Below are 13,446 nucleotides of genomic sequence, written 5' to 3'. Positions count from 1 at the left end.
AAGATCGGCTTTAGAGCTGGGACGTTTGTTCTCACGGTGCGGGGGTTCGTTCCGACGCCCAAACAGTAAAAAAATGAACGGTTGGATTTAAAATGATGACTTTTGTCGTCAATGACAATGAATGAGTTAATGCGTCTATACCCAGTTCACCCATTTAAAAAATAAAAAGTGTAAATCCCTATAGTTTTATTGATATTTTTGTAACAATAACCATCAGAAATTTAATTTTAAAAACATTTCTAACACCACAAAACTTAAAACGCTAACTGTGAGACTTTTCTTTTTTCTGAAATGTTTGTGTTTCTCAATTTTGATGCAAATGTGTTGGATGCATGTTGTTTTCAATCAGAAAGAATGAAGGAGCAATGCAAAGCTGCCAGCTACACTCTCCCAGAGTACCCACAGGGACCAAATTGGTGTGCCACCCCAATTTTTCACTAAGACCCCATAGGAAAGGTTTTGGGGGGGTGCAGCATTGGTTGTAGTTGGAAAGAAAACCTGGAAATGTGTCAGCTCTGTGAAGGCTTCTGTATTTCTGCATGAATTAAGCATTCTGGACAAATTCAAAATAGAATCTAATTATGGCAAACACAATTTTTCATTGAAAGGATGCTTCCTTTTTTCTGTACGGAGCAAATGTTGGGTGCTCGTAGGTTTTCCTCATATGATTATTTGTTTCCATCGAAAGCGTTTCTACTGAAATAAAAGTCAGAATGGAGTATAGTTGGGGTCATTGTTTTTTTATGTGACTCACTTTTTATGGAGGTTTGGTTCATAAAGAGATGTTCTTGCAAGGTTTTCTAAAGTTCAGCTATTTAATTCAGAATTCATTGTTCTATTACTTTTTTATTTCTGTAAAGTTTGTGCAATAAAACAGCTAAACGAAGCCCTCGTTACCGACCACATAAAGCTGCTGGCACAACATGAAAAGCATGGCTGCAGTAAATCACTTTTAAAAGGTTGCATTCCTTTAACTAGCCTTTTAAACTGGACCATTACAGTGCACGCATCGCACTTAAATAAGATATTTTAGTCTCATCCCTCAGCGCTCAGGCTTGTTCGTGTAATCGAGAACAAACTAAAGATGGACACAAATGCAGTAGTGTCAAATGGCTAGTAGGGAGTGAGGACCCAAACACAGTCACACAAAATCAATAGTCCTTTACTCCAAGACATTTGTTGAGGCTAACTTAAAAACATACACAAGAAATCTATGACTCGAACATTTATCAAAGAGTTTATGGATAGGAAACACAAACAGGAAGTGTAGTGATATGAAATGAGACCAAAAAAATAATAATATGAATCTTGGCGTCCTAAACTTTTACAACCTTGTTTGAACATAACTGGTTTGACTGAAAAGTCCATACTCTTTAAGGATGGTTTGCAGCCTTTTTCAGATCAATGACCACAAGTCATTTTACAAATTCTTTATGATAATTAGTTTAATAACTATAATAAAATAGCTTGGTCATGTTAAGCCTAGGATGTAACGGTTAACTGATCCTTTCCTGTCCCTCGCTCACAGACAGCGTGGAAGATGACTTTGAGTTATCCACCGTGTGCCATCGCCCTGAAAGCATGGACAAGCTGCAGGAGCAGACAAAATTTACCAAGAAGGAGTTGCAAGTGCTCTACAGGGGCTTCAAAAATGTAGGTGTGAACTATCTTTTTTTTTCTGCTGGATGAGAGTCATTTAGTCTTCTCATTTCACTATTTCTGTCCCAGGAGTGTCCGAGTGGAGTCGTGAATGAGGAGAACTTTAAGACTATTTACTCCCAGTTCTTCCCTCAGGGAGGTGAGTTCATTCTACCGGAGGGTGTATACTTAAATCTGTACCATTCTTTGTCTTTATTTAATGAAAAAAGGTGCACTAAAGTGTTAATACTACCATGTCCTTATCATAATACAATGTGCTTTAATTAACTCATTCTAATCTGCTATGATGAATCACGGCGCGTGCGCTGCAGAGAAGCAAAGCGATTTTTCATTTTTGGATATTTGGGTTGATAAAATCTTAACCACTTGCCTCCAGTTGGATTTGAAATGATTGTTATAGCTAGTCTATATTTAGATGGCTGCTAATCCTAGCTGTTCAAAGGTTTCATGTTTCCAGGGCTCGCGGGTAACTAAGTTTCTACTTTTACAGATTCAAGTATGTATGCACATTTCCTGTTTGAAGCCTTCGACACGAACAAGAACGGCTCGGTTAGTTTCGAGGTGAGCTCTAATACACTGGCTCCTTTATGAAAGGATGAAAGCAAATCCCCATATCTCTGAAATCTGCAGCTGCATCCACACAAACACATGTACCTGCCAGCACATCCAAGGCTGTGATAAGCATTTGACTTCTTCTGTTCATACCTAAATTAAGCCTCTTTTTTTTATTATTATTATTATCAGGATTTTGTTTTTGGTTTGTCCATCATCCTGAGAGGGACGATTAATGACCGGCTAAACTGGGCGTTTAACCTCTATGACCTAAACAAAGATGGCTGCATAACCAAAGAGGTAAAAGCCTGCCTTACATTGCCACTATTTTATATCTTTATGCACTTTTTAAGGTGGTTAGTGGTGTTATTGTTATGCAATATGTCTGTGTGACTGTTTGTCTGGTTGGTAGCAAAGTTACTCTTATATTACTGGATGGATTTTAATGACACTTTCAGAAAGTAATTATTGGATGCACATTTACCACTGATTAGCTTTGGGAGCCAATTGATGTGTTTGCTGAAAGTGTTCAACCTCAGCAAACATAAAAAAGAAAACACTCTGTGAATTTTACAGATATTAAAGCTACAATCAGGAGTTTTCATCCCTTTCAGGATTTATATAAGATTTTATAGAAGTCCACACCTCGTTCATTTAATTTGCTAAGCCAACCCGCCTCATACAATTAGAACTGAAGGTCATTCAGCATCAACCAATAGCTTTCTGCTTACAAACAGCTGTCAATCACAGAGGGTGCACGAGCATTCGAGATGCGTAGTTGGCGACCTTTCTCATAAACAAGTAAGTCTTTAAAATGCATATGTGAATAAACAACATAACATGGGAATAATAATTGTAAAATAATGTGGTTTTGCTCTGTTTGCTGGCTAGAGGTGCACATTCACAAGTGAGAGGTGTTGCTTTTGGTCGTGAATACGGAAGTGAAAGCAACGGCTTAAGGTTGATTTAAGGCAAATGAATTTGTTCAAGAGACAGAGTTTTTTCCAGCAGACGCTGTGAGGGCCAGATGCTCTTCTAAAATAAAGTTTGAGTATTATTGGATCTAAATTTTTTAATATTTAAAATGACTTTGTTTTCAATCTAAACTGTTCAGATTGGAATGCCACCTGAACCCACGGATAGTCTCAGCCATGTGGAGACGATGCTGGTGAAGGTTCTCAGTCATCCAGGGTATGGTAACCCAAAAGGGTTCAAATGAAGGCAACTGGACTTCTTTGGTTTCTTGAAGACATTTTGCTTCTCATCCGAGGAGCTTTGTCAACTGGAATATGGGAGAGTCAAGCTTATAAACTGTAACTGTCTGCTGTTATTTAACGAGCCGAAACTACTCTGAGTACCCCTCCTCTCCATCCCCTGATGAGTCGTTGGGCCTCCATTGAGAGGGAGTTGTGTTGATTAGATGCAGGCAAGTGTAACCTAGACTGAAACTGCTAAGGAGTGTGATTAAAAGCTGCATCATAGGTGAAAGGTGAAATCTAACCCCCCCCCCACCCCCATTTAAAGTGGGGTTTTCACGTTTGACATAGATGGCATCTTTTACATGTAGACACTGCTCAGACTAGGATGCTGCTTTCAAGATTTGCCCTAAAAATAAAATTTTTTGACAACACAAGATAATTTTAGTTTAAAACACTGGCGCCAGACAAAGGCATGCTTCAGAGTGACAAATATTTCATTAGTGACCCCCAGGAAAGCTGTGACTACAATGTAGCCCATCATCACCAGCTTGTGAACGGGTGGATGACCGATTGTGTAGTGAAGCTCCTTGGGGGCTGTAGAACATAAGAAGGCTGTCATGGCGGGCGGCAGTCCTTTGACCCACGACATGCAGAATCACCAAACAGGAACTGGTAAGTAAGTAAAACGACTTTATTATATACTGCAGAGCAAGGACGGGAACAGACGACGGGCAGGCTGGCAGCAAGATTTCCGGATGGAACTTGATTGTTGTAGTGGTGAGAACTTCCGGAGGGATTGGTCAGGTCCGGGTGAGCAGGAAGGCTCCAGAAGGAGGAGGAACTGTTGGATCGGAGAGGAGGTAGGAGTAGAGGCTTGGTGGGTGCAGGTGAGCGGCTGAGAGCGGGCGGCCAGGGGAGGAGACAGCGTGACATGAAGTGCAGGGATCCGAGCTGGTGTTGAGATGGTGGAGTGTGGAGTGAAACCCAAAATTGAGCAATCATCCGGCGAAGTGAAGAGTCACACTGCTCCTTAAATCCCCTGGACCGTGATGACAGGATGAGCTGCAGCTGGAGACTCTCAGACACGCCCACCTGCAAACAATATTCAGAAAAGCTGGTTATGTGCAGGGAGCTCACCACGGACCGTGACAGTACCCCCCCTCAACGGGCGCCACCTGGCGGCCGAGCAGAGGAGGAGGAGGCGGAGGAGGAGGAAGCCCGAGAGGCCTCGAAGTCCCTGATGAGATCCGGATCAGTGATGAAGGAGCGAGGCACCCATGAACGATCCTCCGGACCATACCCCTCCCAGTCCACCAGGTACTGGAGGCCCCTGCCTCGGGGATGGACGTCGAGGAGACGGCGGACTGGGTAAACCAGGCCACCGCCGACAAGCCGGGCAGGCGGAGGAGGAGCAGGGGCAGGACACAAGGGACTGGACAGAACAGGTTTCAGCAGGGATACATGGAACACAGGGTGGACACGCATGGACGGAGGCAGGGCCAGGCGGACAGTGGAGGGACTAATGACGTCAGTGATAGGATACGGGCCAATGAACCGCGGAGCCAGTTTCTTGCTGGTGTCCCTCAGCCGGATGTCCCTGGTTGAGAGCCAGACCTTCTGCCCAGGGACGTACACAGGAGCGGGCCGTCTGTGGCGATCTGCCAGGCGGCGGTTGCGTTTAGCCGTTCTTTGAAGAGCTGCCGTGGTCTGAGCCCAAGTGCGCCTGGCACGGTGAATGAACTGGGGGGCTGAGGTAGGAGGGTCCTGAACGGATGGAAATAGAGGAGGCTGGTAACCCAGAACGGTTTCGAATGGGGACAAACCTGTAGATGCAGAGGTGTGAGCGTTGTGAGCTTATTCCACCCAGGGCAGCTGGGAACTCCATCCAGAGGGGTTGGAAGAACACACACATCTCAACATGGCTTCGAGCTCCTGATTCATCCTCTCGCATTGTCCGTTCGTCTGGGGATGGAATCCGGAGCTCAGGGCAACACGGGCCCCCAGGTGGTTGGCGAAGTCCTTCCAAACACGGGACAGGAACTGGGGACCACGGTCGGACAAGATCTCAACAGGAGTACCATGGAGACGGAAGACATGTTTGATGAGTAGACTGGCTGTTTCGGCAGAAGTAGGGAGAGACTTGAGAGGGACCAGGTGACAGGACTTAGAAAAACGATCAACGATGGTGAGGATTACAGAAAAACCATTAGAAGAGGGCAAACCGGTAACAAAATCCAAAGCTATGTGGGACCATGGGCGAGTGGGTATAGGAAGAGGGTTGAGAAGACCAGCTGGAGGTTGATTACTGTTTTTGTTTCTGGCACAGATGGAACAGGCACTGATATATTCACGGACGTCTTTATACATGGAGGGCCACCAGAAGGTTCTACGGATTAAAGCCAGTGTACGGCCAACCCCGGGATGGATTGAGAACTTAGCTGTGTGGGCCCAGTGTATAAGGTCACCACGTACACGGGTAGGGACATAAACCTTCTGTGGTGGACTGGTACCTGGATCGGGTTCAGTCTGCTGGGCGTCTTGAACCTTTTTAGTGATGTCCCAGTCCACAGCGCCCACGATGCAGGATGGTGGCAGAATAGGAGCTGATTCGGGGTCCTTGTCGGATGAGTACAGTCTGGACAGAGCGTCAGGTTTCGTGTTTTTGGAACCGGGTCTGAAAGAGATGAGAAAGTGGAAACGGGAGAAAAACAGGGACCAGCGGGACTGTCGAGGATTCAATCTTTTAGCCTCCTTTAAGTATGCCAGGTTTTTGTGGTCAGTCCATATGATGACAGGGTGTTCAGCCCCCTCCAGCCAGTGTCGCCATTCCTCCAGTGCCAGTTTAATGGCCAACAGTTCCCGATCCCCGACATCGTAGTTGCGCTCAGCTGGGGAGAGACGGCGAGAGAAGAAGGCGCATGGGTGGAGACGGTGATCTGAGGGGGAAACCTGTGACAGTACTGCACCAACACCAGAATCTGAGGCATCAACTTCCAGGGTGAACTGGGCAGAAGTGTCAGGACGAGTCAGGACGGGTGCTTGGGTGAACTTGTTCTTCAGGGCTTGGAAAGCTTCTTCAGCAGAGGGGGACCAGATAAAGGGTTTGTTAATGGATGTGAGCTGAGTGAGAGGGGTGGCAGTTTGGCTGTAGTTTTTAATGAAATGACGATAAAAGTTTGCAAAACCTAAGAAGCGTTGAAGCTGCTTGCGTGTGGTGGGAGTAGGCCAGGAGAGAACTGACTTGATTTTTTCCGGATCGGTCTTCAACCGCCCGCTCTCGAGGATGAAGCCGAGGAACTTAACTGAGGGTACGTGAAACTCACACTTCTCTGCTTTTACATAGAGCCTATTTTCCAGTAGACGTTGGAGTACGCATCTGACATGTCGACGGTGTTCAGCAGGGGATCTGGAAAAAATCAGAATGTCATCCAGATAGACGGTGACAAAGTGGTTCAGGTAATCGCCAAGAACAGAATTGACCAGGGATCGGAACACTGCTGGGGCATTAGTGAGACCGAAAGGCATGACTAAATATTCAAAATGACCAAGGGGAGTTTTGAAAGCAGTCTTCCATTCATCGCCCTCCCTGATTCGGACGAGATGATAAGCATTGCGTAGGTTGAGCTTAGTGAAAATGGTGGCGTCTTGAACAGGTTCAAATGTGGATGATAATGACGGAAGAGGATATTTGTTTTTGACCGTAATTTGGTTTAGCCCTCTGTAATCAATGCATGGCCTAAGTGAACCATCCTTCTTGGTAACAAAAAAGAACCCTGCTCCCAGTGGTGAAGTGGATGGTCTGATGATACCAGATGCAAGTGATTCATTAATGTAGGTGGACATGCTGAGCTGTTCGGGTTTGGAAAGGCTAAACAACCTGCTAGATGGAAGTGTGGCGCCTGGCAGGAGATCGATGGCACAGTCGTAAGGTCGGTGAGGAGGTAGGGAAGAGGCTCGGTCTTTGCTGAACACAAGGGAGAGGTCATGATACTCCTCCGGCACTCCTGACAGGTCGGGGGGAACAGGTGAATCGGCTGTTGGTGCTGAACAGACAGGTGAAGCAGAACAAAGGCAATTAGTTAGGCAGTGGGAGCTCCAAACAGTGACTTGGGATGTTTTCCAGTTTATTTGTGGGTTATGAGTCATAAGCCAATCATATCCAAGGACTACGGGGGAGTGAGGAGAAGGAAAAACAAAGAAAGATATACTTTCCTGGTGGTTTCCTGACACAAATAAGCTGACTGGCACGGTCTGGTGGGTTATGGTAGTGAGGGTGTTTCCATCCAGGGATGATGCTCGTAGAGGAGTCGGAAGGGGAACAGTGGGAATGTCCAGATCTTGAACGACTGATAGGTCCAGCATGTTACGTTCACATCCGGAGTCCAGTAATGCCTTCAACACACGACTTCTCTGATTAAACACCACAGTACATGAAAGCAAACATCGGGAGTTTGGGCCACCATCACCACCCACCAGTAATCCCGGAACTACTGGTGGGCTTGACCTTTTAAACGTAAGCCACAACTAGAGATTCTGTGCCCGGATTGACCACAGTAGAAGCAAAGGTTAGCGGAGAAACGACGTTGCCGCTCCTCCTGGCTCAGCTGGGTTCTGCCAATCTGCATGGGCTCGTCTCCCAAGGAAGATGCGACTGGTGACAGAGGTGTTCTGTTTTGAGTTGGCGGTGGAAACAACAATCTAGAACCCTTAGAACGCTCCTTGAGACGTTTTTCGACCTTTATAGCCAAGGAGATCTGGGCTTCTAGGTCGGGGGGTTCTTGGCACAACACCAACTGATCCTGGAGGCGATCATTTAATCCCTGAGTAAAAGCTCCCAGTAATGAGCCACGATCGAGGGATGAAGTTGCTGCCAGCGTGCGGAATTCTATGGCAAAATCAGCTACAGATCGATTTCCCTGACGGAGATTCCACACTCTTTTAGCTACCTCAGCTGGGGTCTCCGAGTGATCAAAAGTTTGCTTGAATTCAGCAAGAAATAATGAGAGCGGACCGCGCAGAAAACCGATGTCATGGCTCCTGGCTTCAGCCCAATCTAAAGCTTTACCACGGAGTAGCCCGATAATATAAGAAATCTTGACCGAATCTACCATGAAAGCTTCAGGTGATCTTTCGAAAGCTAATTGACAACTAAATAGAAAACTCCGGCACTTGCCGAACTCACCGGAATAGGTCTCTGAAGGAGGAGAGTTTGGTATCCGGAAGTTTACAGTGGGAGGCGGAACCGGAAGTGCGGACAGGAGAGAAACTGGAGGCTGCTGAACTGAAGGTTCCGGGGGAGTTAAGCGAGTAGTGAGATTACGCAACATTGTGTCTATCTGGAGTAAACGTTGACGGGAATCGGAGACTTGCTCCAGTAAACCATGGATGGCGTGTTCATGACGTGTGAGAACCTCAGAAACAGCGAGCGGAGCGTTAGCGGACGGGTTGGATTCTGCAATGGGATCAATGTCTTGGCCGGATGATTCCGTCATGGCGGGCGGCAGTCCTTTGACCCACGACATGCAGAATCACCAAACAGGAACTGGTAAGTAAGTAAAACGACTTTATTATATACTGCAGAGCAAGGACGGGAACAGACGACGGGCAGGCTGGCAGCAAGATTTCCGGATGGAACTTGATTGTAGTAGTGGTGAGAACTTCCGGAGGGATTGGTCAGGTCCGGGTGAGCAGGAAGGCTCCAGAAGGAGGAGGAACTGTTGGATCGGAGAGGAGGTAGGAGTAGAGGCTTGGTGGGTGCAGGTGAGCGGCTGAGAGCGGGCGGCCAGGGGAGGAGACAGCGTGACATGAAGTGCAGGGATCCGAGCTGGTGTTGAGATGGTGGAGTGTGGAGTGAAACCCAAAATTGAGCAATCATCCGGCGAAGTGAAGAGTCACACTGCTCCTTAAATCCCCTGGACCGTGATGACAGGATGAGCTGCAGCTGGAGACTCTCAGACACGCCCACCTGCAAACAATATTCAGAAAAGCTGGTTATGTGCAGGGAGCTCACCACGGACCGTGACAAAGGCGTCATACAAATACAGGACATTTACCATTTATTCATACGGTGGTCCCTCGTTTATCACGGGAGTTACGTTCCAAAGACAAACAGCGAAAGGTGAAATCCGCGAGGTACTGTAGCCAGCTTCATTTTTTTGCAATTATTATAGAGGTTTTGAGGAGGTAAAACCCCTCAGTACACACTTTATACGCTTTTCTCAGACAGACATTCACATTTTCACACTTTTCTCTCTTGTTTAAACACTCTTAATCCGCTGTTAAAAAAATAAATAAAAAGCATGCAAAATTCTGCTAAAGGCCTTAATTGTTTTCAGGTGTATTTATTAGTTTTTTCTGAACTAATTAACCAAAGTGAGCCGCCTTAATGCTTTCCCTCACAAAATCACCACTAGAACACCCAACATAGCAGCACCACAAAAACAATAAAACTGCCAGATGCGTCACTCCTTCGGTTTGGGTGCAACATTCCACTGCTCTCCTGCCCCTGCTACCACTGCTTAGGGTTGATGGTGGCACGGGAGTTAAGTGCTCGCCCTGCAATTAGAAGGTTGCAGGTTCGAGCCCCACTCAGTTTGTCATTGTCATTGTGTCCTTGGGCAAGACACTTAACCCCGACTGACTGCTGGTGGTGGTCGGAGGGACCGGTGGCGCCTGTGTACAGCAGCCTCGCCTCTGTCCGTGCGCCCCAGGGCAGCTGTGGCTACATTGTAGCTCATCATTAACCACTGAAACTTTTAAAAGCAGGAGAGACACTGGATGTGTACTCACCAAGCCAAGACTTTTCAGATGGTCATATTTAATGCTTGTCCTCCCAGCTGTGGACATATTCTTGTTTTAGACATAAATTGTTCAACTACTACCGGCAGCTTGTTCAAACAGCGGCTGGATAAGGACTCCAATTGGTTCTTTTCTAGTCCTGCCTCTCCCAACTGCTGACTGGTACTTTTTTCTGTTAATTTATCTTTCCTGTTTTCTGGTTGGATTTTCATCAATGTAATTTATCGTTGATGACTTTTGTCAACAGATGGAAAGAAATGAAAAAAAAAAACCAGTGAAGCCGCAAAGGGTTAACCGCATTATAGCAAGGGACTACTGTATACATAAAGATTTCCATATCCATGTTTGACATCTGAATTGATTGCAGGCATCATTCCATCATTGAAAATCAGGTCCTAGGTAAATTCTTTGTCTGACTTTTAGACGCTTTTCGGCAGGTTTGCTCCGTAGTCTTTACTTTGGTCTGTCTTTGAGTAGAAGTGGGCAGTCGTGGAATCAGTATTTTTTGTAAGTGTGAAGGTGGTTTGTAAATAGCTCCAAAACATCACTCAGTCTAAGTACTTTCGCAAACACTCGCGTACACTCTGTCATTGACCTCAGTATGTAAGTAGATGTCGAACACTGGCTTATGTTGAGCGGTGGTCAAGTAAAATTGCACGGAGCTCTATGGGACGGTGGGACAGGCTTAGCAAAAAAATGGATGCTTTGTCTACATTATATCACACAACAGGGTAAGACCCTCATTTTCTAAAAACATCATAGGTAATTTGGATTGCTGCTTTAAACGTGTTCCACATCTCCAATAATATTTAATTCTATTGCTGCATGATTTGCAGGAGATGCTTGACATCATGAAATCCATCTATGACATGATGGGAAAGTACACGTACCCCACCATGCAGGACGACGCTCCAATAGAGCACGTAGAGAACTTCTTCCAGGTCAAACTCACCAGTATTTTCTTTCTTTCTTCTTCATTTGTCTCAGTGCCTTTTTAAAATCAAAGTCGTTCGACTAAATTATCTTAGCAAATGACTCTTGCTGCTGTTTATTTTTCCTCCAGAAAATGGACCAAAATAAAGACGGGGTGGTCACCATAGACGAGTTCATTGATTCTTGTAAAAAGGTAAGGCAGAAAATAGCTTAGACGAAGCTCCCAAAGGAATAGTTTAACATTTGTGTGGGATATCCGTGTTTGCAATTTTGCCGCGTCATGCATGCAGTGAGAATCAGAAGACAATGAACTTAGCTCAGGAAATAAAATCACTGCGTCTAGGAGTGACATTTGCATCTGGTCCATAAACAAACTAATTTTGCCAGTTTAAGATTTTATCAAATGTTGCTTAGTGGATTTCTGAACTCTGAACACAACCATGCTTTCTGTTTCGGTAACACTTTACAAAAAGGGTGCCCTTATTAACGTTACTTAGTGCGTTATTAAGCATTAATAAACAAAGGATCCCTTTAATTAACATTCCCAATATTGTTAACTATCAAGTGTTCTTAAAGTGACCGTGTTCATTTTTCCTGGAAATAGGGGGCAGTAGATAGCTAAATCGTTGCAAACAAGCAGTATTTTTGTCTTGGAGTAAGAACTTAGCAACGGATCCCCATTAGGGGTCAAAAAGCCTTGGGGAGTGCTAACTTTAGCAAAATATAACAAGCACATCAGACTCCCTTTCATTACTGGCAAAAAGTGATGAGGTAAACATGTAAAACAACAACATTAAAGAATGACAAGAGTTTTGTAACCATTTGTTACAAATCAGTATATGCATTTTGTCCTCGTGGGCTCCCGTAGAAGTAAACATGGCACCTAATATGGCGTTGCCCAGAGACTTAGGATATTTCTCAATGTCAAGGCGCCTGCCTTGTGAGGCGATGTCTTGCGAGGCCAGGCGCCTTGCTTGCAAGGACACTGTCCTTCCTTGGTCAAAGAAAACAGTTAAATGGAACAGACTTGCATCACGTGACCGCTGCTTCCACGGAGGTTGCGTAACGTCATGGGACACGGGAGATAACGTTATATTTTATATGTATTAGTTTCAATATAACAATTATATATAACAAGACTTTTACTTTTAAATTGTGTATATGTTTATTAAATTAAAAATATAAGCAAGTTACTACTCGCTAGCCACCGAAGCTGCAACTACTAAGCAACTAACCAACAATAAATAACTTCTTTGGATCTAAAAAGAACATTTTGAATTAATTGACTTACTTTTATACTTGAAATTTGTCCCCGAAGTAGCTGCCGTCTTCTGATCCTCCGTCTTTTTGAAAATACCACGGTGTATTCTGGGTAATTTTTGGCCAAGGCAAGACACCTCCCGTGTGTCCTTGCTCAGCTAGCTAAACAGCTAACAGATGCCTCGGTAGAACATGAACATTGGAACACATCTTGCTGGCTCCCCATGACGTATCTCCTAGGCAACCGGGGCGGGGCCAAGACATCAAGGCAAGGTTGCTTGGCATTGAGAAACACCATCAGACACACTCCCATGTATTCTAGACCCGATTTTTATGGTTATATGTTATGAACCCGCCAATATTTTTCATCAACCGGGCATCATTTAATTCATTTTCAACAAAATTTTGACGGATATTTCCAGAAATTAATGGTAAAAACTTCACATTGTCTCTTTAAGGTTGGAACAAAGGGCCAGGAGGGTGTATGTGTGTTTTCTTCGTAATGCATTACTTAAAATTAACATCAATATTAAGCAGTTAATACTTTGTTTGATAGTTTATTAATGCATAATAATGCCCTAATTAACATTAATAAAGAGACCCTTATTGTAAAGTGTTACCTCTGCTTCCAAGCATGGAAGACTGACTCTGAGTGGTATTGATATTTTACAAAATACACTATAAATAATAAAACCACAGCTTTTAACCTCCGACTGAACCTTCTGAGTTAGCAGAAAAAGTGTTGTCTGCTCATCCGAATGTGTCCCTGTCCAGGATGAGAACATCATGCAGTCCATGCAGCTGTTTGACAACGTCATCTAAGGATCTGGAGCAGTGAAGACGCTGGCTTGAGGGAGAGGTGTGTGATGGTGGAAGGAACATGGAAAAGACAATACAAAGCTTGTGAATGTGTGAATGTGTTTGGTTGAAAAACGTGTGTCTATGTTGAGAGCTGTGAATCTTGATGGTGCAGCGAGGCCCTCTCCCTCCTCCTGGACCCCGGTGGCATTTTTTCAAGTGACAACGGAGTTTCCCTGGCTCCAGT

The 13,446-nt window shown here is 44.9% G+C and overlaps 1 protein-coding gene across 7 annotated transcripts in view; it reads left to right on the top strand.

Annotated features, from left to right (window-relative positions):
- LOC107375665 (A-type potassium channel modulatory protein KCNIP2) overlaps positions 1-13,263 on the top strand; it is a 155,964-nt gene extending 142,701 nt beyond the window's left edge. For all 7 annotated transcript variants that reach the window (XM_054750095.2, XM_054750096.2, XM_054750094.2 and 4 more), the window contains 7 exons: positions 1,529-1,653; positions 1,729-1,798; positions 2,150-2,220; positions 2,404-2,511; positions 11,045-11,149; positions 11,272-11,334; positions 13,176-13,263. In XM_054750095.2, the coding sequence (XP_054606070.2) occupies positions 1,529-1,653; positions 1,729-1,798; positions 2,150-2,220; positions 2,404-2,511; positions 11,045-11,149; positions 11,272-11,334; positions 13,176-13,223 (590 nt within the window). In that variant the 3' untranslated portion in view covers positions 13,224-13,263. The remainder of the gene's footprint in view (positions 1-1,528; positions 1,654-1,728; positions 1,799-2,149; positions 2,221-2,403; positions 2,512-11,044; positions 11,150-11,271; positions 11,335-13,175) is intronic.
- Positions 13,264-13,446: the final 183 nt, after the last annotated feature.

Source organism: Nothobranchius furzeri, chromosome 12 (assembly GCF_043380555.1).
Source record: "Nothobranchius furzeri strain GRZ-AD chromosome 12, NfurGRZ-RIMD1, whole genome shotgun sequence".
Classification (NCBI taxonomy): domain Eukaryota; kingdom Metazoa; phylum Chordata; class Actinopteri; order Cyprinodontiformes; family Nothobranchiidae; genus Nothobranchius; species Nothobranchius furzeri.
This window is presented reverse-complemented; position numbering and strand designations above follow the sequence as displayed.